Source organism: Dama dama, chromosome 17 (genome assembly GCF_033118175.1).
Source record: "Dama dama isolate Ldn47 chromosome 17, ASM3311817v1, whole genome shotgun sequence".
Lineage (NCBI taxonomy): Eukaryota > Metazoa > Chordata > Mammalia > Artiodactyla > Cervidae > Dama > Dama dama.
In genome coordinates this window covers 39,648,437-39,675,915 of record NC_083697.1, presented here as the reverse complement: position 1 = coordinate 39,675,915, position 27,479 = coordinate 39,648,437, and the positions used below count along the sequence as shown (strand labels likewise).

The 27,479-nt window shown below is 36.3% G+C and overlaps 1 protein-coding gene across 5 annotated transcripts in view; it reads left to right on the top strand.

Annotated features, from left to right (window-relative positions):
• Positions 1-27,479, top strand: part of CCSER1 (coiled-coil serine rich protein 1) — a 1,396,414-nt gene that overhangs the window by 741,236 nt on the left and 627,699 nt on the right. Inside the window, exon 9 of one of the 5 annotated variants that reach the window (XM_061164392.1) lies at positions 22,195-22,298. The exons of the other annotated variants lie outside the window; for them this stretch is intronic. Coding sequence (XP_061020375.1) covers positions 22,195-22,298 — 104 coding nt within the window. The remainder of the gene's footprint in view (positions 1-22,194; positions 22,299-27,479) is intronic. 5 annotated transcript variants of the gene reach the window in all.

Genomic DNA, 27,479 nt, shown 5'->3' with positions numbered 1-27,479 from the left:
GGAAATACAGAGACTAACACAAACAGAGACAAAGATACCAATACAGAGAGAAAGACAGAGACAGAAGGAGAGACAGAGACACGGCAGGATGGGAAGGGAGAGAGAGGGGGCTTGTGTAGGAAGCTGTGCAGCGTGATTCTAGTGCCTTCTGGCAATTGTGTGACTGGAAGGTTAACTTCTTAGGCCTTTTCTTGCGGAGATTAAGCCAGTTAAATGTTCATTATCACACTGCTTGTCTCTATCTTGAAATAGTATAAAGTGACACGTTAAGGAGTCTTTTAGAAAATTCCGGATTTTTAGAATATCCAGAAGAGGTATTCAGTTTAATTTGGGAGGTGGAGGAAGAAAAGTGACAGAGACTAACACAGCCCTTCAAGGGACATTTGGATTTTGCAGCAATGAGAAAAGCAGGGATACAGTGTGGGCAGTGGAGAATAAATTAGAAAGAGCCACTGTAAAACCAAATGTGAAGGCAAATTAAATAAGAGTAAATTGAGGTCATATAGTTACAGGCCCTGGAGGATACATAATTATGTTGATTATACTAAATATACAGCCACCCTTATTTATAATTTTCTTTATTGTTATCTTGAAAAGAATTTAATCTAGCTGTGTATTAAGCAATTACTGAATTATATTTGAATTCAAAAAGTTCAGCAGCAGCAGCAGTGAAAAACTACCACCTGTACATTATACATGATATATTTAAAAATTATATTAAAGAAAATAATTTTATATCCCTAATTCATCACATTATTTTATTACTGATTTATGCTATCCTTTATACTTTTATATTAAGTGTCCTTGATTTAGATATACTTTGAGATGTCAATAAGTACAAAGAATAATAAATAAGGCAATAAAACGAAATTTAGCACAACAGTCCAGTCTTTGTACTTACTGAAAATATAATGGAGACTTAACTGTAACACAGAGCTTTGTTTTATGTTTCATGGTTTGACGGTCTCTGTTGCTTACCACAATAATCAGGATTATTTTTAAATGAGTAAATTAAAAATTTTTTATACTTAATCTCTGTTTATTTTGATCTAATTCTCATAATCAATTTCTATATACTGTGACATTTATTTGTGAGCTTCTATTGTTTTCTAATCGATTTTTTTTTTTAGTTTTTTAATTGATGTAAAATTGTTTTACAATTTTGTGCTGATTTCTGCTATACAACACCATGTATATCCTCTCCCTCTTTAGGCCCCCTCCGCTTCCGTCATCCCACCCCTCAGTGTCGTCACTGAGCACCAGGCTGCGCTCCCTGTGTTATTTAGCAACTTCCCACTATTCTGTACTTGATAGTGTATATATGTCAATACTGCTTTCTCAATTTGTCCCACCTTCAACTTCCTCCCACTGTGTCTGTAATGAGATATTACTTCATACCAGTCAAAATGGGCATCATCAAAAAATCCACAAACAGTAAATGTTGGAGAGGATGTAGAGGAAAGGGAACCCTCCTGCACCGCTGGTGGGAATGGAAACTGATACAGCCATTATGGAAAACAATATGGAGATTCCTTAAAAAACCAAAAATAAATGTACTGTATGACCCAGCAATCCCACTAATATCCCATGAGGAAACCACAATCTATGTACCCCAGTGTCCATGGCAGCAGTATTTACAACAACTAGGACATGGAAGCAACCTAGATGTCCATTGACAGATTACTGGATAAAGAAGTTGTGGTACATTTATACAATGGAATATTACTCAGCCATAAAAAAGGATCAATTTGAGTCAGTTGTAGTAAAGTGGATGAAACTAGAATCTCTCATACAGAATGAAGTAAGTCAAAAAGATAAAAATAAGAAAGACAACAACAGAAAGATACCAGATATCAGAAAGATAAAAACATATATGGAATCTAGAAAAATTGTACTGTTGAACCTAGCAGATAAGACTTGTAGAAAATAAAACCTTTTGACATTTATATTTTAACTGATTAATTTGGAAAGAATCACTTGTAACTTTGAGGAATACTTTAGAATTTCTGTATTCTTTCGTTCAAAGTTACGTTCTTCAAATATGAGTTTGAGAATCCCAAGTGGAAAAAAATGTGGCTTTGAGATGAAAGTGCCTTTGAACAGATGTTCTCAGTTTTCTGTTGAGTACAGTATCTCTTCATATCCATAACATTAGTAAGTACTTATAACTCCATATTGTGCAATTGTTTAATCCCCCTTTTAAGGATCAATAAATAGTTCTAAAAATTTGTATATATTTTCATTTGACTAGTCATTTTATACATGAAATATTAGAAATATTTTAAAAAATAAAGTTGTGATTAGTGTTACGTAGCAGTGTCACACATTTTTTAATAAGTAAATATATACAAATATATACATTTGTATACATTTGTGCAAATACAATTTTAAAGTTTTCTTGGAAAACCCTGTCCTCAATTAGCCTTTCCTTATTTTAAATGAGTAGCTTAGGGTGTAGATAACATAAATGAAATATGAAAGTACACTTTCTAAAAAATGGACTTAAATTTATTAATGATGCACTAGAGTAAATATTGTAATATGAAGAGAACCATGATAATAATTTCCTTTTTGCTCAATAGCAAACTTTTAAATTTTTTTTAGAATTAAAGTCAAGATTGCCTCTGAATGCTCTATGGAGAAATACTATTAAATAAGCTACAAAAACACTGCTTCTAAAAAAAATAATGAAGCTAGGTCATTAAAGCATTGTTATTAAAAGTGATTTGATGAGAAGGGGTGGATTTTGGAGGCTGTTTGCTTCTTGCTAGGTTTGTGACTCTGGGAAATGTATTTCACCTCTCTGGGCTTTAGATGCCTTATTTTGAGATTTAGGCCCTCAAGTCATGTCCAGATAAACTGTAGCAGGTACTTTCAGTTCTCTGCTCACATTCCCTGAGTCCCCTGTACTGTTGTGTGTGTGTGCATGTGTGTGAGTGAGTGTGAGTGTGCACGTGTGTGCGTGTGCGTGTGTGTGTGCGTGTGTGTGTGTGCGCGCGTGCGTGCGTACACACACAGTCACACATGTGCACAGGCGCTCCAGGTGAATGTTTGCTCTCAATGGCCGCAACTGACAGTCTTTGTCAGTGAGCTGTTCTTAGCTTTGGGAACCTAATGTCTGTTTTGTTTGCAGAGCAAACCTCTCTTAACCAATGACTGATCTGTGTGGAGGGGTCCATACCCCAGTTCTATATAAATAACTGTTTTGCCTTTGGATATAGACAGTTTTGAGATGAGACTTACTCTCTTTCTGCCTCTTTTTTGTGAAAGTGAATTGAAAGTCGCTCAGTCGTGGCTGACTCTTTGTGACCCCATGGACTATACAGTCCACAGAGTTCTCCAGGCCAAAATACTTGGGAATTCCAGTATTTATATATATATTTATATATGCTGGTGAATTCCAGTATAATACTTTTTTTTTGTGAGATGAAGCCAAAGTCACCCTACCCTCTGAAATCTTCAAAGCTCTCCTTTTGAAGGTACTTCTTCCCTTCCCTTTCCACTTTCTCACTCGATTACTATTTTTCCTGGGATAATTCCTAGTAAATTGGTTTCAGAGTAATTGTTGAAAGTTTATTTCTGGCTATCCAGAGCAGTAATAATATTTTTAAAAATTAATATCTAATTGATGTATAGCATCACAAACTATAATGTTGTGATTCATTTTGTTTTGGTTTGACATTGGTTTATATGAACTCTTAATGCCTAGCCGTTACATATGTGCATCATCTTGGAAAAACATTGCAAGAATTACTGCAGTACAATCTTGAGTTGGACACGACTGAGCGATTAGCACGCATGTATTGGCATCTGTGAACCACTAACATTATTCATATAAATCAGATATTTCCCAGTAAATTTTAAAACTTAGCAAAAAATGTAATTTGAGAGTAAAATGAAAAAAGTAAAAATGCAAATGAAGAATCAAACTAAAATAAGTAAAAACAAGTGAATTGGGCAACCTTACACAGGCAGTTAAAAATATAGAATTGACATAGTATACTGAGACTTAGGCTTATTTTACATAAAAAAATATTAAATGACTAATCAAATATATATCTAATTCCAATAGCAAGTAAACTCAAAGACTGAACCTATTTCATTTTAAATTTACTCTTGCCTGGAAAATTTCATGGACAGAGGAGTCTGGTGGGATACAGTCCATGGGGATCCCAGAGAATTATCATGACTGAGCATGCACATGCACACATTTTTAAATCAAATTAATACTTAAGAATTAATACTTTAAACTACTACTTATATAGTATTAGTAATACATATACTTGTATAATTTTTCAAAATTATTTACAAAGCTTTAAAAATACTGGTGTGAAAGTAGATGTTATTTAATGACAGAATAAATTGCTTTTGATAAAGATTGATTGTGGTTTTAATCAGATAAATTTAACACAAAATCTTTTGAAGATTAAACATATTTCTGAGGAAAGGGGCTACTTTGATATGTGCTATATATCAAAGTACTATTTTTCTCCCAGCTGGCAAATAAAGTTTAATTTAAGCAGCACATTCACTCTTATTTTGCCTATCAATAACTTCAAATACTGCTCTAAAGTCTCACAGTTTGGCGTGTATCATTTTGACAGATCCTTGAAGTACTTAAATGCCGTCTAGAGATTTAGTGTCACCAAAGTCTGTAACACAGTGCTCTACAAATGGCATTCTTTTAATCGCAAACTATCTTCTTTATCTTCTTCATTTGTTTCCAGTAACCTTTATGAATGTGTATCATTTAGGCAACAAATGAAAAATCACTTGTTTTATCCTATCAAATGAATTGTCTTAAAGTTTAAATAAAACCATCTAAAAAGATATTTCATTATTGTCTCCATGGAATTTGAGGTGAGAACTGATACACAGAGTAGTTTCCATTGTAATTAGATTGAGTGTGATTATACCCTTATATTTTTATTGGGAACAGAATTTTAATTATATATTTCTCATCTTGCTTGACTTATTAGCCACCTCCTCTTTTATTATTTCTTTTCTTTTTATTTTTTAACTTTGATAGAATCAGGACTATGTGTACAAAGAATCTGTAAGTCACATAAAGCTGCAAACCACTCAAAAAAGACTTTACTTGATCCTCAGAAATTAAAATTGTTACTTCAACTTTCTCTTCATTTGTATTTATCAGCTCTATGTTTGTTATATATTTGTAATCCTTTTATTTTAATCTGTGTCTTTTTCGCTTTTGCATATAACATTGTCGAGTCTTGCTTTCATTCAGTTTTATTTGATTAATTCAATATATCTTCATTTGTTTTAAATTATAACTAGGTTTTAATTCTGCCATCTTGTTTCATATTTTTCATGTCCTGTATTTTATGCACTCTTTAAGTGAAATTCCATAAAATTCTTTTTGTGGCATTTAAAGTTACATAAAATTACATATAGGCTGATTTTATTTTTCTTAAGAAACATTTATGGAGTAACTCCTATTTCTTAAATGTATCAATGACTATATTTTCCATCTTAAAAAAGATATGTATTAATGCACCCAATGTGTGTTCTTTTCAGTTCCTACTGAATTATTAATGCCTGAAATATTACTTTTGGTAAAATATAGGAACTTTGTCTTCTCTCCTTCTTTTCTTCCCTCCTTCCATGTATTTTAGTATATTTATTTAAAATTATTCAGTTTTCTGTATTAATATAGTACTTCAAAAAACATTTATTTGATATACTTCACTATTTATCACTATTTATCCTTGAGGTATGGGCAACTTCAGGAGTCTAGTTTATTTAGCCTGGGAGCTTACCTACGGAATATTGACTCTTTGATCTTGGAGAAAGACCATAAGCCAGGCCATAGTCTAAGCTAGTTCAAGATATGTAGAGGTGTGGAATAGAGTATGTGGCATTCAGGTACCACTAACAGTTATCACTTTATTTTGCAACAACCCAGCAAGAAACAACTGTCAGGATTTCACCCCCAATTCCTTAAGGAGTGTAATATAGAGAAAAGGCAATTTTACCAGACCCTACTCCACAGACCCTGGGGGTTGAATTGGGAGAGGTAAAGGACTTAATACCCACTTACTTTCACCTCATCTAGTGAGATTCTTGCCCACGTAGGTACCCATAGCAGTGTTTTGAGAAATGAGGATAGGCAATGATTATACAGAGGTAAGGAAGGGGGGAAAGTGAAGTGAAGAAAGATAAACAGAAATTTAAACTTTTCTTCCATTGTTGCTTCTATTGTTTTGTTTTGTTGGTTTTTCTGCCCTAAGCTGTGACCACCCACTTCTTACACAAAACAGCAGAAAATACTGTTTCTGCCGCTGTTGTTGTAGTCAGATACTGGAATGTATTTTTCCCTATTGTGTTCTTAGCATCAATTTTAGAAGTAGTAAGTAGCAACTCATGCAAGTTGGACATCTTGCTGAGCACATTATTTTTTTTGTGGGAGGTATGGTGAACGTGTGTCTGTATTCAATATGTGTTGCTTATGTGAAGTCTTTCTATTCAGGGTTTACGTTTCCTCTTTTAAATTCACATTTCTTTTTCATTTTGTTATTATAATTTTACATGTATAGACTTCATAGCTAGACAGTACTGTAGAGTTGAAAATCTGTTTATTTAACAGTGAAAATAAAATCTCCATTTAAAATTAAAATATTCTGAAATCTGACCTTATAAATATTCCTTGGAAAAGACAGTTAACTGAAGTGTGAAAATGTCAAGAATTAGCTAATAAATCTTTGTGAAATTCTCTTTATATGCAATTTTTAAACCCATTGGTAACTAACAGATATAAAGCTTAGAATAAATAACATATGGTGAGACTTATGAAATCTCATCTGAAACTTTGTTCTTTTGCAAATACAATTGAATGCTACTAAATATTACCCTTTTTATAACTTAAATAATCTTCACATTACTTTAGTGAATTAAACCACCTTTTTATCTTTTTCAAACTAAAGCAATATACCAGACAAAGGAAAATTGATATGTTTGTTTCTGTGCACATTATTGTTTACATGGAAACATCGATACAATTGCATGGGCCTTATATTAGAAGAGCCAAGACAGCAAATTCTGTAAGATAACTGATACTTTTAAAATTCCAGTTAATTATATTGATTTTCCAAGCCCTCCCCTGCCCCACCACCACTGAGAAAGCAACTTGGTTTGTCCTAAGAAACTCTGGCTACACTGTCCATTGGCTCCTTTTCTCTCTGTGTCCCCTTTGCACCCCACCTCTCCTTTATTTCCCTGTTCCTCTTAACCTGCTTTTCCTTTTTGTTTTTGCCATTTCTTCCATCTAGTTCCTTCTTGTTTTTTTTGTACTTTTGCATCTTTCTTTGTCTTTTGTTATTAAGTAGTAGCAATACCGTTTCTCAAATAAGTACCAATGGTAGTTGTATCCAGTATTCATTTATTAAATACTTTCCATGTGTTGGACACTTCAGGTTCCACTCTGGTCTGAATGTTTGTTTCCTCCCCAAATTTGCATTGTTAAATTCTAACCCTCCTGGTACTAGTATTAGGAGGTGGGCGCTCTGGGAAGTGATAAGGTCATGAGAACAGAACCCTCATAAATAGAATTAGTGCCTTTATACAAGAGTTACCCCAGACAGATCTCTTACTACTTCCATCACATGAGGATATAGGGAGGAAGTGCCGTCTGTGAGTTAGCAGGGCCTCATCAGACACTATGTCTACTGGTAGCCTGATGTTAGTCTTCCCCACCTCCAGAACTGTGAGAAATATTACTAAGTTGCTGTTGTTTATAAGCCACCCAGTCTATGGTATTTGTTGTTGCAGCCCAACAAACAGACCAATTTGGCAGAAATTGGCTTGTGATTCTGTTAAAATTATGCTGAAAACTTTGAAATTAGGTTAAAATCAATAGTGTAAGGAATTTAGATTAATAAAAGTAGATTTAAGTATATAATCTGTCTATATATACTTTGTTCCTATGTTGATTTAGTTGTTCCCTGGGGACTCTGGCAATAAAGAATCTGCCTGCAGTGCAGGAGACCTAAGTTTGGTCCCTGGGTCAAGAAGATGCCCTTAGGAAGGGCATGGCAACCCACTCCAGTATTCTTGCCTGGAGAATTTCATGGAGAGAGGAGCCTCGTAGGCTACACTCTATGGGGTTGCAAAGAATCAGACAGGAGTGAGCAACTAACACTTTCACTAAAAATGGACCAAGTATACAATAGTGCAGTTTTAAGTATTTAAAAGAGAGTTGAAAATGAAGTAATGCTAAAAGTAAAATGTCTATCAATTTCTTTAATGAATTGTTACTCTCTTTAAATATTCTGGCTGTATTCTTTCCTGTGCATTAGAACACAAACCAAAAAGTCCATGGTACTTCATAATAAACTCAGTAGATCTTGTCATATACAACAGTGACATTTACGAGTGCCTGAAAATTGTCATTTTGGCTTATGACATTCTGTATTAAATTGTTTTACAAGAGATTGGTAATATGTAACTGACCTAAACTAGATCCCTTTAAGAATAAATGGTAGCTGCAAGGTTTGCTTTGCTCCGCATTCTCAGAGAGAATAAAATATTTTAAAAATTTGACCTGTAATTTCAGGAGTCAAATTGGAAATACAAAATTTTACTTTATAGATACAAAAAGAAGTAAAATGTATAAAATCATTTACCTTTTAAATCACAAAAACCCTGTGCCAAGTGAAGAAAAAAAGATCAAGTTAACATACTTTAGGCTTTGTGTGAAGTATGATAAAAACCAAAAACATCTCAGTGAGCTTACCAGATTTCTTGAACAGAAAGTAATTTTTTTTTCTGGAGTTTATAGCGTCCTGGAGAGGGGTAGACCAGACAAATATCCAGAGGTCAGATTATGAAGAACCAAATGAATAATGCTAAAAAAAGTTTTAAACTTATCCTAATGTGTGATGTGCAAGAACCAGTGAAGCATAACTGATTTTATTTTAGATTATTTTGGCTGCAGTAGGGAACATACATTAAGTGAAACAAAACTGGAGGACGGTGTAGTATTAAATGGTTATTGCAAGATTTTGGAGGGAAAAATCATGAGGGCCTGGAGTAAATGCTGGCAGTTACAATGGAGAAGAATAGACACATGAAGATTATTTAGGAAGAGAATTTCTTGAACTTTTGATGGATGAACTTGGAAATCTAAGCATCCAGGATGACTCCTAGGGGATTTATTGGAAGACTCTTTGGTAACACTACCTCTTTCTGAAATGCAAAGAGAAAAATTTTAAAAGACGAGAAGTCTTGTTTAGAATACAGTGAGATTATGATGCACATGAGCTATTTAAGTAGACATACCTAGTAGGTGATTTGATGGGATAGGCATTGTTCAAATAAGTTGCATATATATATATATATATATATGTCTAGTTTTTAAAATAGTTGCTACTAACAGCATCTGATGTTAAAATATTTGTTACATAATGGAAAAGGCAAGAACAAAATAATGTGTAGGCACTATGGCTGAAAATAGATAAAATTAATATGCATAGTAGCCAATATGCAAGTAATACATATATGTAGAATATGATTATATATCATTTATAATTAAAATGTCATTTGATTTCTTAATATTAAAATGAAAGGTTTAATGATACATTTTTAAAACAGTAAGCAAAACTGGTCTTGAATACTGCTACTTTTGGTCTTATCACTGTTTATTGAGTTTTTGTAAATACTTAATTTCTTTGGGATCAGTTTTCTCTTTCCTTGATTTTGGTTTTGACTTTCTCTTTCTCTTGACTATGTTTCTTTTGATTATACAAGTCAGAAAGACAATATGGCCTGCCTTAAATTAAAATTGGAATTTACTAAAGCACTGCCAGAGTGACTCGGGAAATCAAAGTGGAGAATGAAGCAAGGCCCCAGGAGCAATTGTAATTACATTTCAGATGATAGTAGCTTCCATTCTCTATGCTCATATCTGCTGTTCTTTTATTTTCTTGTTTTGTCTTCTGTCATTTGTTTTCCCAGAAAACAACTTTTGCTGTTTCTCCTCTCTGCCCCACCGTAAACTTGACTATTGCTATCACAAACTTTACTACTTTGAATATAAACAACACATGAAAGAGTAACTCATTTTTCTTACTTCTTGTACCAAAATTGCCAGAAAAACAGCAAATTACCTTTCAAATCAGTGAACAATGATGGGATGATTATACGGTGCTAACTGGTAGCTCTGGCAGTATCCTTGTGAGGAGAGTAACAACGAGTACTGATTAGAAAAGTACTGAATAGATGGTACTGCTACCATCTGAAAATTGAATGCATTCATGTAAACATTTTTTGTACTCTTAGCCAATTCCTAGCATTATTTATGGATTCAGCAACATGACCCTCTCTTACAACTCATATCACCATATATGTGCTTGGATGTCTTAGTTGCCTCACTTTTTACTATGATTCACCCTTAATTCACCCTTTCTGTTGGTCTTCTATTCTCTCCTATTTGCAACTGAACCAACTTCTTCTGCAGTGTTCCCTATATCAGAAATGTGACCACCATCTAGCCTCCCAGTTTGCTCAGAACAGAAGCTTGGAGTCAATCTTGCTTTACTCTTTCCTTAACTTACCTATACAATAAATTCCTAGCTTTCAAATCTATGTCTTATTTTGAGTCTGAAAAATATATAGAATTCTATTCCTCTTGCCAAAAGCATTTCTTCTAGACTACTATATTATTAATAACTTCAAGATTCTCTTCTTCTCACATCTTCCCTGCCATTTCCTTTTATTGTCATCCTATAGAAGCCAGACTAAGGTTGGCTAAAGCCAATTGAATTGTGTTTAGATTTAGTAGGAAACCACAGAAATGTTTTACCATAAAAGCCAATACCTAGTAGAACCTGCAATCATCTGATGATAATATGTCTCTTGCTCATTGAGTTCTAGGCACATTGTACATTTTTTGTTTCTCAAAAAGTGCATATACTACTCCATGGAATCAAGATTGCTGGGAGAAATATCATTAACCTCAGATATGCAGATGACACCACCCTTATGGCAGAAAGTGAAGAGGAACTAAAGAGCCTCTTGATGAAGGTGAAAGAGGAGAGTGAAAAAGCTGACTTAAAACTCAACATTCAAAAAACAAAGATCTTGGTATCCATTCCCATAACTTCATGGCAAATAGATAGGGAAACCATGGAAACAGTGAGAGACCATTTTCTTGGGCTCCAAAATCACTGCAGATGGTGACTGCAGTCATGAAATTAAAAGATGCTTGCTCCTTGGAAGAAAAGCTATGACAAACCTAGAAAGTATATTAAAAAGCAGAGACATCACTTTGCCAACAAGGGTCTGTATAGTTAAAGCTATGGTTTTTCCAGTAGTCATGTATGGATGTGAGAATCATACCATAAAAAAAGATGAGCAGCAAAGAATTAATGCTTTTGAACTGTGGTGTTGAAGAAGTTGAAGAAGATCAAATGAGTCAATCTGAAAGGAAATCAATCCTGAATATTCATTGGAAGGACTGATGCTGAAGCTCCAGTACTTTGGCTACCTGATGAGAACTAACTCATTAGAGAAGACCCTGATGCTGGGAAAGATTAAAGGCAAGAAGAGAATGGGACGACAGAGGACAAGATGGTTTGATGGCATCACCAACTCAGTGGACATGAGTTTGAGCAAGCTCCGGGAGTTGGTGATGGACAAGGAAGCCTGACGTGCTGCAGTCCATGGGGTCACAAAGAGTCAGACACAACTGAGCCACTGAACTGAACTAACCCCTTGAAACACACACAAACACACATCCTTCATTATTTTTTTCCAATCTTTTTCAAAAACAGTCACCTACTTACTGCCTGGATGTGTCCTTGTCCTATAGGTTTAACATGAAGTATCATTTTCTCAAATAATGTCTGCTATATCTTCACATGTTAGATAAAGAGCATCTTCATGTCATTCCCTCTCCTAATAGTTCATTGCTTCCCATTATATCACTTACCAAAACTTCTAATTTTTTACCTAGCGGTATGTTTCCTATTGAAGCCTATCTCCCCTATGAGCTATAAGCCATGAAAGAGCAAGGATAGCAGTGTTGTTGTTGTTGTTTTACCACTCTCTCTGTAACGAGAGCATTGCATTCAGTGCTGTCTACTTATCACTCTGTCTTTTTAAACTTTCTCCTAATTTTATTTATTAAAGTAGCAGTTTATAACATTACTTAAGTTATAAACATTACAAAACATTTCACATGTTTTGACTTTTGTATACACGACAGCATGCTCACCACCAAAAGTTTAGCTTTCATCCATCACCATACTCTTGACTTACTCATTCTGCCTTCCTCAGCCTTTCCTGTTTGGTAACCGCTATTCTGTTTCCTGACTCATTGGAAAAGACCCTGATGCTGGGAGGGATTGGGGGCAGGAGAAGAAGGGGACAACAGAGGATGAGATGGCTGGATGGCATCACCGACTGGATGGGCATGAGTTTGAGTAAACTCCAGGAGTTGGTGATGGACAGAGAGGCCTGGCATGCTGCGATTCATGGGGTTGCAAAGAGTCGGACATGACTGAGCAACTGAACTGACTGACTGTGTTTCCTATATTTATGTGTTTGTTTTTAATTGGTTTGGTTGGTTGGTGGATTGACTTTTTTATTGACTTATGTATATGCATGGTTATAGACACACAATATAGGTATACATATATATATGCATATATATACACATGTATATTTATTTTTATTATTTTCCATTATAGGTTATTATAAGATATTGAATATAGTTCCTTATACTGTACCATAGGTCCTTGTCAGTAATGTATATCAGTTAATCCCAAATTTCCAATTTATCCTTCCCCCACTTTTCCCCTTTGGTAACCCCATTTGTCTTCTATGTCGGTGAGTCTATTTCTGTTTGGTAAATACGTTCTTTTTGATCTTTTTCAGATTTCATATGTAAGTAATACTCTATGATATTTTTCTCTTTCTTTAAGACTTATTTCACTTAGTATGATAATCTCTAGGTTCATCCATATTACTGCAAATGACTTTTCATTCTTTTTATGGCCTAGTAGTATTCCATTGTATTTATATACATCTTCATTCATTCATTCATCTGTCAGTAGACATTTTGGTTGCCTCCATGTCTTGACTACTGTAAACAGAGGTGCAATGAACATTAGGGTGCATGTATCTTTTCAAATTAGCTTTCTCTGCATATGTGTCTTAAGAGTGGGGTTGTTGGATTGTGTGGGAACTCTATTTTTAGTTTTTTGAGGATTCTCCATATTGTTCCCAATAGTGTTTGTGCCAATTTACATCCTCACCAACAGTGTAGGAAGGTTCCCTTTTCAGCACACCCTCCAGCATTTATTATTTATATACTTTTTGATGATGACCATTTTGACTGATGTGCAGTGGCTTCTTATTATAGTTTTCATGTGTATGGTATTTCTCTAATAATTAGTAATGTTGAGCATCTTTTTATGTACCTGTTGGCCAACCTTGTATCTTCTTTGGAGAAGTGTCTATTTAGGTCTTCTGCCATTTTTTAAAATTTGGTTGTATGGTTTTTTGATATGGAGCTATATCAGCTGTATGTATATTTTGGAAATTAAGCCTTTGCTGTACTACATCAAACAGTACATTAAAAGGTTCATACATCTTGATCAAGGGAAATTTACCCAGGGATGCAAGAATTTTTCCAGTATCCTCAAATCAATCAGTATGATTCCCCACATTAATAAACTGAAGATTGAAAACCAGGAAAAGCTTTTGATAAAATTCAATGCCTATTTATGATTATTAAAAAAAAAAAAAAAAACTCTCCAGAAAGTGGGTCTAGGGAACCTACCTCAACATAATAAAGACCTAATATGACAGACCCACAGCTTACATCATACTCAATAGTGAAAAGCTGAAACATTCCCCCTGAGATCAAGAATAAGACAAGAATACCCATTCTTGCCACTTTTATTGAACATAATTTTGGAAGCCCTAGCACAGAAATCATAAGGAGAAGAAATAAAAGGAATCCAAATTGGAAAGGAGGAAGTAAAACTGTTACTATTTGCAGATTATGACATGATACTATTACACATAGAAGATACTATACATACTAGACCTCATTAATGAATTCAGTAAAGTTGCAGGATACAAAATTAACATACAGAAATCTATTGTTTATATATAGTGACAATGAAATATCATAAAAATTAAGGAAACATTCTCATTTGCCATTGCATTTAAAAATGTGCCTAGGAATAAACCTACATAAGAATGCAAAAACCTGTACTCCAAAAACTATAAGACAGTGAAAGAAATTGAGGATGATACAAACAAATGAAAAGATATACTCTAATCTTGGATTAGAATAATCAATATTGTTAAAATGACCATACTTCCGACGACAGTTTGTACATCAAATTACCAGTGGCATTTTTCACAAAATTAGGGGAAAAAATTGTTTAGTTTGTTAGTTTGTATGGAAACACAAAAGACTGTGAATATCCAGGAGAATCTTGAGGATGAAGAATAGAACTGGAAAAATCAGGCTCCCTGATTTCAAATCATACAACAAAAGTACAGTAATCAAGAGTATGGCACTGGTACAAAAAAAAAGACAGAAAGATCAATGAAACAAGATAGAAACCCCAAAAATAAACTCAGGCACTTACAGTCAATCTGTGACAAATGAGGCAAGAATATATAGTGGAGAAAAGACAATCTATTCAATAAATGGTGCTGGGAAAACTGGACCAGCTACGTGTAGAAGAATGAAATCAGAATATTCTCTAACACCTAACACCGTACACAAAAATCAACTCAAAATGGGTTAAAGATTTAAATATAATACTGGATGTTGTTAAACATCTAGAGGGAAACATTCACAGAGCACTCTTTAACATAAAGTGCGAGAGTGTTGTGTGTGTGTGTGTGTGTGTGATTTGTCTCCCAGAGTAATGGAAACATATTTCTTGCTAGAACCCTCACCTCTTCCACCAGCTGCACAGCTAGCAAAGTGGTGTCTTACTAAGGAGCTGGGCTCTAAAATGCCGTGTAGTGCACATTTAGCCAAAAATCCTGTAGAAATAGCTTTATTTCTAGATATAAAATATACAAAATAATATATATGAAAATTCTTATATTTCTTGAACTCATAGTTTGCATAAATATGCTATAATTACTGATGGATGAATTAATAAATTATAGCTATCCATTAAATATTTATTCAAATCAATTAAGCCCAGCTTACCATTTCTACATACTATTTCTGTTGAAAGATGAATAAGCAGATATCCAGAGCAGCTAAGTAGTTGGTGTAGTCACATACAGTCCCTTCTTAGCAAACTTGTGCTGTTAGATTTGCTATAGATTTTGTCTTAGTAGATTTTGCTGTTCACATATATGTTACGGGATTGTATTTTATTTTTACTTTTGTTTATGAGTATGTTGAAGGAAATTTGAAGGATAAGTCATTTTATGGTGTTTAGAATTACTTGAGTTTGCCAGTAATGTTTGATCTGTGTGTACAATGCGTCTGGTGAAGTGTGATTCATGGCATCCATTGTTTCCCAGCTGATTGTCAACCTATAATGCTGTGCTGACTCTGCACTTCTTCAGTGATCTTCTTGTCTCCCTTATACTTATCTTTCTGGAATGCTGTCATCAGCATATTGCTGTTAATGAATGACTGCCTTGAGAAATTTTATGTCACTTCTCAGTTTATTATAAGAATTTTATCTACAAAAATTAAATCAATACCAACCATAAAGTAAAATGATCACAATTCCCCTTTTTGAAGAAAAGAAGCCCTTTTTAGAGCTTAGATGAGATTCCTTTAGATTTAGATTTCAAAACAGGAATCTAATTTTTAAACCATAATGATAAAGTCAGCAGGGTATTCTTTTATTCTGACCTTCTAAATAAAAATATCAAGCAAGGAAAAGTTAGAAGAATTTTTGTCATGCTTTCAAAGATGTCAGTCTCAATGTACAGGCAGTCACATTTCTGTTCTATTGATATTTTTTTAAATAGGAACAATTCTCAAGGTTGAATTAAGGTTGTATTAGTCAACACTATTAAAAGTCCTAGAACTTCCCAGGAACTATATTCAAATTCCACTTTTACAAGTTGAATCTGTGTGTGTGTGTATGTGCATGTGTGAGAGAGAGCCTTAAAAGGGGCAATAAACAGCATCCTTCTTTGCCTTCCTAAATTCAGAACTAATTGCAAAATAAAGCATTTAGAGAGATTGAATTAGAATATAATACAATCCAAATCTGGCTTGGAATGCAGCCATGTAAGCATCTAATACATTCTTAGGTGAACTGAAGTGCCCCACTGGAGTTGCTGAAAAAAATGCAGACCTTTCTCACAGGGCCAGAATCTGTAAGCTTGTGTCTGGACAAGCTGAGATTTCATCCTGTAGACAGACCATGCCAGTAAGGAGGAGAGCAAGTTTGTTTACCCAAGGTCACCTACCAGTTTATGAATGGAGAGAAGTGAGTGAGAGGTAGGCAAAGAAGTCAGAAGGGTGCTGCTAGCAGAAGTCCCCTTGTGCAGATGGATCCAGGGGAATGCGGAGGGTCCCTTGATAGTTATAAAGTGAGTTTTATAGACTGGGTGTGTTAATGAGGGAATGTTTGGAGTTGAAGTATCAAAAATATACTGGGCCTAATTTCCTATAGAAGTTGCTTCTACATTCATGTTTTCCCCTTAATCACCATCATTGGAGGAATCACTCTATTTCTTACCCATGATATAAAATTCAAGAAAGAGTAAGGATAGAATATGTAAGGTTTCCTTGGGGGAAAAAAAATTTCTAATCTATTCATGAAAATATTTCTTACCTGTATCAGTTCTCAGAAACATATTTCATTTGTACCTATTCTTGAATGTCTTCACTTTTATCTTTTACTTCCTGTCCTCTCCCCCTTGATTTTCTCTTAAGAAATCTGTACAGCTTAGAATTACTAGGATAGCTCCTTAGTTCATATATCATTTCCAATATGTCCCTACTTAAATTTATATACCATACAAATGCCAGAAATTTTACTGAACTCGTCATGTCCCTAATATTAAACTCCCTATAACCAGTGCTTCTGCAGTATGTCAGGCTCACCAGATGGTCTCCGTTGAATCCTCTCAAACCTCATGCCTCATCTCTCATTTCCCTACTTCTTTATTTAAAAAAAAAAAAAAAAGGATCCAACACCTAGAATGTGCCAAAAACTACATTAGACAGTGTGGTGTCAATATGGCTCTAAATAGATACGATCTTTGCTATTAGGAATTTATATGCTACTGCAGAAGACAGAACAAATACAGGCAAACAGCCAAATAAATGGAGTAATTGAAATGAATGACATGTAATTTTAAAAAAGAGAGATTAAAAGAGAATCACTTGGAGATGGGGATCTAATTTAAAGAAGAAATATCTAAGGCAGTAGAGGCACCTAATATGAAGATCATTTCCAGATGGAGGAAATAGCATTTTAAACATTTAAGTGTGAAAAAAAAAAATCAAGTGTGAAAAATCTTAGTTCACTCAAGCAACTGAAGGAAGATGAGTATGAGTCACTTTTCAAGGAGAAGACTGGTATGAGATGAAGTTAGAATAATAAATAAATGCCAGGAGAGCCAGGGCTGTATTAGTTTACTGACATTTTCTCTGTCCTTATATTTTTGACCCATTTTTGAAATATTTCAGTATAAAATAAACCCCTTTACTCTTTGCCCTTTTCTACAACTTTATCAAACTTTTCCTGAGGTAGGATAACCAAAAATCCGAAGCACCTAGAAACCAGTCAGCTGCTGACGTTTATAAGACTGGGGGTAAGAACACAAAAGGGGGACTCACAGAATGTAAATCTAAAGATTTAAATTATAAATCACACTTTAAAAACTGCTCAATAAAATAGTTCTAGCCTTGTAACTTGATAAATATACCTTGCTAGTGACAGCTGCTTGCTCTCCTGCCGCTTCCCGATGACCGGCATGAAGACAATGTTGTGCTCCTCGGCCTTGAAGTTCATTGGCACGGAGCTAGCGGGCACGCCGATGCCCCTCTGGGCCATGTTCTTGGCCTCACGCTGCTCCTGCATGGCTTCGTAATGGAAGTCCTTCCTGCGCTGTGTGTGGGTGAGGAAAGATGACGGGTTACGTCCTTAGTGTCAGACTGGCCACCCAGCTCAGGCTGGGCAGACGCACCAGAGCCGCCGGCACAGCGGTGACGGAGGTGGACCGGCTTACGTGAGCCTCGGTCCAGGGAACAGCGCTCCTCTCAGCCGCAGAAGACCGGGGAGCAGCCGCTGGCTAAGAAACTATGTGGAGGGCTGAGAGCCCAGACGAGTCTGTGTCCTGGAGCCCACAGCTGCCTGAACTCTTAACTCACTGTGGTTCGTGTGCTCAGAGCCTCCTCCAGGGGCCCCCGCTCACCGACACTGGAGGACACCGCCCTGTCCGTGATGTCAGGAGCCTTGTTGAACTTGTCCTTGACGGCCGGGGCGCCGGTTCTTGGTCCGAGAACGTGGACTTCCAGCCCAGGTACCACTTGGTGATCTCGTCGTAACCGGGGCTGTTAGTCAGCCAGGAGCACAGCGCCTGCTGAGAGGAGGCACGTGAGAGGCGGGGGTCCACCGTGGCAACAAGTGGGAGCCCAGCTTCCGCTTGCTTGTCTGGGCCCCGGGCCTACAAGCTGGGGACACTTGCAGGGTTTCAGGGACTGAATGGGCTCAGCTCGGCAGTGAAGGGCCCCGTATGCAGACTCTGCGCCTTGGCCTCCCAGCCACACCCCTGGGCCGCTCTGAGGATCAGGGATGATGCAGGTGGAGTTCTCCAGATTCCATGAGGCAAGTGTTCAATAAAGGAAGATTTCTCTGGTGGCTTAGACGGTAAAGCGTCCGCCTACAATGCGGGAGACCTGGGTCAGGAAGATCCTCTGGAAAAGGAAATGGCAACCCACTTCCTACTCTTGCCTGGAGAATCCCACGGACAGAGGAGAGTGGTAGGCTACAGTCCATGGGATTGCAAAGATCCTGACGTGACTGAGGGGCTTCACTTTCACTTTCTTTCACTTTAATGAGGCCCTTCAGAGCCTCATGACCCTCAGGAGGAATAACTGGGTCATGTCCTAAACCAGGCAATGAATTCAAAGGTTCTGGAGTATGGTTGAAAGGGAAAACATGGCTTTGATTTTGTACACAGGGAAAGAATCCTCTCTCCGTGGACAGAAACATGGCAGGTAGATGGCCAGAATAGATTCTCTAATACAAATTTCTCTTATCTAAGTTGAAGGACAATACTGACCAGTGCAGCTATTAAGTATAGAGCTAATGCCAACCCTTCTTATCTAAATTCCAGTCTCTGTTGTTGAAAGTGGGTAGTGAGTACATAGGGATTCTTGATGATACTCTCCCTACAGTTTATTAATGTTAGCAATTTTCTGTAACCAAAAAAGAAAATATTTTAATATCTTCTTGACAGTTCCAGGAAATTTTATGTTCTATGTGAAGAGGTTTAATTTGCTTGGTCACCATTTGTTTATAAGACACCTACTGATGTCTTTAGTGATACACCCTCATTAATGGTGGGTAAAAATAATCAATGTGCTCTGTAATATTGCTTTTTCTTTCCTGAGTTTATCCTTGGACTTGGCATCATTAAATTCCAGTAACTTTCCTTGTATTTTTATTCTTTATATTTAAATAATCTTATTGACCTTGACGGGCTTCCCAAGTGGTATAGTGGTAAAGATCTGCCTGCCAGTGCAGGAGATGTGAGAGATGCAGGTTCAATCCCCAGGTCAGGAAGATCCTCTGGAGTAGGAAATTTCATTCCACTCCAGAATTCTTGCCTGGAAAACTGCATGGACAGAGGAGCCAGGCAGGCTACAGTCCTTGGGCTCGCAAAGGTTTGGACATGACTGAGCAACTGAGCATGCATATCCATTGACATTGAGCACCATCTTATAAAGGACTCCAAATTCTTTTTCATCCACCCAAATATAGTTTAAACTTGACTCAAATAATGTGAATTTTCTTATGTTGTATTACATTGCTTTAAATTTTAAAAGTTAGCTTTTCTCCTCTTATAGAATGTCAGTCTCAGTCTTTCAATATTGTTTTTTCTTTCCCTGAACTTAATCTTTAGATCCATGATTTAGAATCTAAATTTAGGATTATACTGTTTTAAACAGTCTTCGTGGTGTTTTTATATTTTTAAGATATTCCTTTTCCTAATTCAAACTTATTTTTTGGAAAGCTTTCTTTTGCAACCTTTGGATAATAACACAGCCTCAGGTATGTGTTCATATAGTGGGGCTATAATCAAAACCATACTCCGCCTTGTGTAGGATTTGAACCCACCTGAACCTCAGATTGGGACTCAAACCCATGATCCATGATCCTTGAACTAGGAGGGGACTTGAACCTACTGTCTTTTAATTCAAACTACTCTCCTGGTGTCAGAACTTAAGCTCGGGTTCTTTCATTTTGTCACAGAAGGAATTCAGTGTGAGGCAAAGTGATAGGCAAAGAGTGAGTTTATTAGCAGAGCATGCTTGTGAGAGATACAAGTGGGCTGGCATGAAAGCACAGCAACCCCAGGAACCAAGGGGGCTACATTTGTATAATCAAAGAAAAAATGGGGAAGGGAGAAGACCATATTCTTCCTCATTCTTGAGCAGACGTCAAGGATTAAATCATTGATTTCTCCTTCTACCTTATATGGTGTGTCCCAGGTAGCTGAGTGGTAAAACAACCTGCCTGTCAATGCAGCAGACACAGAAGATGCGATCTTAGTTTTTGGGTTGAGAAGATCCCCTGGTGTAGGAAATGGCAACCCAATCCATTACTCTTGCATGGAAAATTCTGTGGACACATGAGCCTGGTGGACTCAGATCATGGGGTCTCAAAGACTTAACACGACTGAGCATGCACGCACTCCTCCTTTTTTTATCTTCTATGGTTTAACCAGGACTGTTGTGGCACTATTTAAATCATATGTATATTATCAAAAGGGTGATAAAAAATACTAAAATATAGTAATTAATCTCAAGTTTTGAGTATTGGAGCTTCAACTTCAGCATCAGTCCTTCTGATGAATATTCAGGGTTTGTTTCCTTTTGGATTGACTGGTTTGATCTTGCACTCCAAGGGACTCTCAAGAGTCTTTTCCAACACCACAGTTCAAAAGCATCAATTCTTCAGCATTCAGCCTTCTTTATGGTCCAACTCTCATATCTACACATGACTACTGGAAAAACCATAGCTTTGATTATACAGACCTTTGTTGGCAAAGTGATGTCTCTGCTTTTTAATATGCTGCCGAGGTTTGTCATAGCTTCTTGTCCAAGGAGCAAGTGTCTTTTAATTTCATGGCTGCAGTCACCACCTGCAGTGATTTTGGAACCCAAGAAAAGAAAGTCTGTCACTGTTTCCATTGTTTCCCCATCCATTTGCCATAAAATGATGGGACCAGATTCTGTGATCTTCATTTATTGAATGTTGGATTTTAAGCCAGCCTTTTCATTCTCCTTTCACCTTCATCAAGAGGCTCTTTAGTTCCTCTTTGCTTTCTGCCATAAGAGTGGTGTCATCTGCATATCTGAGGTTGTTCATATTTCTCCTGGCAATCTTGATTCCAGCTTATGCTTCATTCAGCCCAAATTTTGCATGATGTACTCTGAATATAAGTTAAATAAGTAGGGTGACAGTATACAGCCTTGAGGTACTCCTTTCCTGATTTTGAACCAGACTGTTGTTCCATGTCTGTTTCTATCTGTTGCTTCTTGACCTATATACAGATTTCTCAGGAGAAAGGTAAGGTGGTCTGGTATTCCCATCTCTTTAAGAATTTTCCAGTTTGTTGTGACCCACACAGTCAAAGACTTTAGCATAGTCAATGAAGCAGAAGTGGATATTTTTTCTGGAATTCTCTTCCTTTTTCTGTGATCCAACAGATGTTGGCAATTTGATCTCTGATTCCTCTGCCTTTTCTAAATCCAGCTTGAACATCTGGAAGTTTTCAGTTCATGTACAGTTAAAGCCTGGCTTGGAGAATTTTGAGCATTACTTTGTTAGCATGTGAAATGAGTGCAATTATGAGGGAGTTTGAACATTCTTTGGCATTGCCTTTCTTTAGGATTGGAGTGATAACTGACCTTTTCCAGTCCTGTGGCCACTGCTGAGTTTTCCAAATTTGCTGGCATTTTGAGTGCAGCACTTTAACAGTGTCATCTTTTAGGATTTGAATAGCTCAACTGGAATTCCATCACCTCCACCAGCTTTGTTTGTACTGTTGCTTCCTAAGACCCACTTGACTTCACACTCCAGGATGTCTGGCTCTAGGTGAGTGATCACACCATCATGGTTATCTGGGTCTTGAAGGTCTTTTTTTTTTTTTTTATTGTTCTCTGTGTTAGTGCTACCTCTTCTATATCTTCTGCTTTGTTAGGTCCGTACCGTTTTTGTCCTTTATTGAGCCTATCTTTGCATGAAATGTTCCCTTGGTATCTCCAATTTTCTTGAAGAGATCTCTAGTCTTTCCCATTCTATTGTTTTCCTCTATTTCTTTGTATTGTTCACTTAGTAATGTTTTCTTATCTCTCCTTGCTATTCTTTGGAAGTCTGTATTCAGATGGATATATCTTTCCTTTTCTCCTTTGCCTTTCATTTCTCTTCTTTTCTCAGCAATCTGTAAGGGCTCCTCAGACAGCCAATTTGTCTTTTTTGCATTTCTTTTTCTTGGGGATAGTTTTGATCACTGCCTCCTGTACAATGTTATGAACATCCATCCATGGTTCTTCAGGCACTCTATCAGGTCTAATCCCTTGAATCTATATGTCACTCCCATTGTATAATCATAAAGGATTTAAGTCATACCTGAATGGTCTAGTGGTTTTCCCTACTTTCTTCAATTTAAGTGTGAATTTTGCAATAAGTATTTCATCATCTGAGCCACAGTCAGCTCCTAGTCTCCTTCTTGCTGTTAAGACCTCCTCCATCTTCAACTGCAAAGAATATAATCAGTCTGATTTCAGTATTGACCATCTGGTGATGTCCATATGTAGCGTTGTTCCTGGTGTTTTTGGAGGAAGGTGTTGGCTTCTGTTTTGGCATACAGAAATTCTACTCTTGTCTTGTTTTTTTAATTATCAGGATTTGTGGCTTGAGTGTGTTTGGCACTTGGATATATCTGTCTCCCTTCAAGGTAGTGTAGGTTGTTGCTAGGGATTCTTTTCTTTCGTTGTCGTTAACTTACAACAGTCTCCTTTAAATTTTGTTCTGTCTTTAATCCCCTAGTGGAATTAAACTGACTAATTATCCTAATCTATTCCTATCATAATCACAATTACATGTATTTCCTATACCAACCTTTGTTAATTTAATAAGAGTAAATTTCCTTTTTTGCATATTAATTTATTTGTAAATTTAATTTTTTATTTTGTATTGGGGTGTATTTGATTTACAATGTTGTATTAGTTTCAGGTATATGGCAGAGTTGTTCAGTTATACACATATATGCACATCCAGTCCTTTCCAGATTCTTGCCCCATTTAGCTTATTAAAGAATATTGAGCAGAGTTTTCTATGGGATACAGTAAGTCCTTGTTGGTTTTCTACTTTATATTAGTAGTATGTAATGTTAATTCCAAATCCCTAATTTATCCTGCCTCCATGCCTTTCCAGTTTGGTAACCATAAATTTGTTTTTGAAGTTTCTCAATCTATTTTTGTTTTGTAGACAAATCCATGCATATCATTTTTTTTGGATTCCACATGTAAGTGATACCATGATAACTGTCTTTGTCTGAGTTACTTGACTCAGTATGATTATCTCTAGGTTTATCCATGTGACTGCAAATGGCCTTATTCCATTCTTTTCTTCTGATTAAAATTGTTGTGTTTGTGTGTATATATACACACACATATATATATATATATACATACATTGCATCTTCTTTCTTTATCTGTTCCTCTGTTGATGGGCATGCAGGTTTTTTCCATGTCTTGGCTATTGTAAATAATGCTGCAATGAACGTAGGAGTGCATGCAACTTTTTGAGTTATGATCTTCTTGGATATACACCCAGGAGTGGGATAGATGGGTTATATGGTAGTTCTAGTTTTAGTTTTTTAAAGAACTCCCATTCTGCTCTCCATAGTGATTGTGCCAGTTTACATTCCCACCAACAATGGAGGAGGATTCTCTTTCCACCACACCCTCTCCATCATTTATTATTTGTGGACTTTATGATGATTGCCATTCTGACCAGTGTGAAGTCATTCTTCACTGTAGTTTTGATTTGCATTTCTCTAATAACAATGTTGACATCTTTTCATGTGCCTTTTGGCCATCTGTATGTCCTCTTTGGAGAAATGTCTATTTAGACCTTCTGCCCATTTCTTTGTTTACTTCATATTGACCTACATGAGCTGTTTCTTAATTTTGTAGATTTATACTTGTCGGTCGCATTGTTTGGAAATACTTTCTTCCATTCTGTGTGTTGTCTTTTTGTCTTGTTTATGGTTCCCTTTGCTGTGAAAAGCCTTTGAGTTTAATTAGGCCCCATTTGATATTTTTATTTTTATTTTGACTCTTCTAGGAGGTGGATCCAAAGAGCTATTGTTGCAATTTATGTCAAAGTATGTTCTGTCTATATTTTTCTATAGAAGCTTTATATTATCTGGTCTTATATTTATGTCTTTAATTCATTTTGGGTTTATTTTTGTGTCTTGTGTTAGAAAATGTTCTAATATCATTCTTTTACATGTACCTGCCCAGTTTTCCCAGCACCACTACATGACGAGACTGACTTTTCTCCATTGTATGTTCCTGCCTTCTTTGTCATAAATTAATGGGCCATAAGTGGATTAATTTATTTCTGGGCTTTCTATCCTGTCCTATTGATCTATTTTCCCCTTTTGTGCCAATACCATACTATTTTGATTGCTCTAACTTTGTGATATAGTCTAAAGTCAGGGAGCCTGATTCCTCCATCTTTGTTTTTTCTTTCTTAAGATCGCTTTGGCTATTCAGTGTCTTTTGTGTTTCCATACAGATTGTAGAGTTTGTTTTTTTTTCCTTCCTAGTTTTTCTTAGCCTGATCCTTTGGTCATTATGTGCTGTCCTTTTTTGTCTCTTATGACAGTCTTTATTTTAAAGTCTATTTTGCCTGATATGAGTATTGCTGTTCCAGCTTTCTTTTTGATTTCTGTTTTCACAGAACATCTTTTTCCATCTTTTTTCACTTTGAGTCTGTACATGTCCCAAGATCTGAAGGTCTCTTGTAGACAGCATATATGTGGGTCTTGTTTTTTGTATCTATTTAGCCAGTCTGTATCTTTTAGTTGGAGCATTTAATCCCTTTACACTTAAGGTAATTATTGAGATGTCTGTCCTTATTGCCATTTTGTGTTTGGATCACTATTTCTTTTTTGTGTGTGTATCTATTGTAGATTTTTGGCTTGTGATTCCCATGAGGTTTTGATAGACCAGTCTACGAATTTAATATAGCAGCTAACAAGATTGTTTTCAGTTTCTGGTCTCTTAATTTCAAATGCATTTTCAATACAGTATGTCCCCTACATACACACCTTCAAGTTGCAAACTTTCAAAGATGCGAATGTTTCTTTACGTGTCAGATCACGTAAGCCAGTTTGTATGTCTGGCATTCATGGTCATGTGCATGCACCCTCTACAAGTGTGCTGCTTTTGTGTCCTTTATTGCACAATACTCTGTAGAATACAGGACTACAGTATCTTTATTTCAAGTCCAGAATGTCCAGACGCAAGAGATAGACAGAATTAAATCTAGCAAGAAACCAGAGCTAGTGCCATCAATGTCAGGCATGAATAGGATTGCAGCTTAGCCTCCATCTCCTGTCGCTGACAATCCTTCAGCTCTAGCATCTTCCACCTCTTCTCCCTCCTCCAATCAGCAGTTCTTCTTGCTTGTTCACTTGATGCCACTCCCTGTATGCCAGCTCTTGTACTATACTAGTGTACTTCTCAAGGTACTATACTGTAAGATTAAAGATGCACTCTTTATTTTTTGCTGCTTATTATTTGTGTGAAAATCATTGTAAACTTATCACAGTACAATGCTATATAGCTGATTATGTTAGCTGGGTACCTAAAATAACTTTGTGGGACTTATGAACAAACTGAACATATAAATTTGCTCTTAGAATGGAACTATTCGTATGTAAGGGTCTTACTGTATCCTGAATTTGTACTCACTTGACAGTTGTGGTTTTGATTCTGTGCTTGTTTGTGGATGATTTCTTACTTTTATTGTATGTTTGCCCTTCCTGTTGATCTTTCACATTTGTGATGCTTTTGTTTCTAGCCATGGCCTTTCCTGTTGAGAGTCCTTTAGGAATTGTTGTAAAGCTGTTGTGATGTCAGATTGTCTTAACTTCACTTGCCTGTGCAGTTTTTTTTATTTCTCTATTGAATCTGAACAAGAGCCAAGTTTACTAGCTTTTTGATTATTTTATCTTTTTTTAAATCACATTTTCTCCTTCTCAGTTCTTCCCCAATGACATGTGCTTGCATGTGCACACGTGAAAATGCAAAAATACACATTTATCAATGGTACCTATTATAATTTTTTATGGTCTGTGACTGGCCAATGCATAAAACATACACCAAAAATGATTCTCACAACTTAAGCAGAATATACTTTTAGAATATCCTGCTTGAACTAATCCTATTTTTAAAGAACTTAATGCCATTCAACATTTAGTTTTCAGTTTGCTTTTTTACATCTTTCAATTTTGTGTTATAACTCTGTATAAACTTTATTGTTTTACTCCTGACTCATGTTCCAAATGCCTTGTTGGTTATAATAATGGGTATTTTGTGGAATCGCAGCTCTTAAAGTAAATAAGCTGATAAATCCTCAGATCAGTTCTGTCGCTCAGTCGTGTCCGACTCTTTGCGACCCCATGGACTACAGCATGCCAGGCTTCCCTGTCCATCATCAATTCCCAGAGATTACTCAAACTCGTGTCCATCAAGTCAGTGATGACATCCAACCATCTCATCCTGTGTTGTCCCCTTCTCCTCCGGCCTTCAATCTTTCCCAGCATCAGGGTCTTTTCCAATGAGCATCAGGTGGACAAAGTATTGGAGTTTCAGCTTCAGTATCAGTCCTTCCAATGAATATTCAGGACTGATTTCCTTTAGGATTGACAGGTTGGATCTCCTTGAAGTCCAAGGGACTCTCAAGAGTCTGTTCTGACTCCACAGTTCAAAAGCATCAATTCTTCAGCACTCAGCTTTCTTTATAGTCCAATTCTCACATCCATACGTGACTACTGGAAAAACCATAGCTTTGACTAGATGGACCTTTGTCGGCAAAGTAACGTCTCTGCTTTTTAATATGCTGTCTAGGTTGGTCATAACTTTTCTTCCAAGGAGTAAGTATCTTTTAATTTCATGACTGCAATCACCATCTAGTGTACTTAAACTGTTTTTACAGTACAGCAGAATGACTTATTGGAATCATTAGAGCATTTAGGCA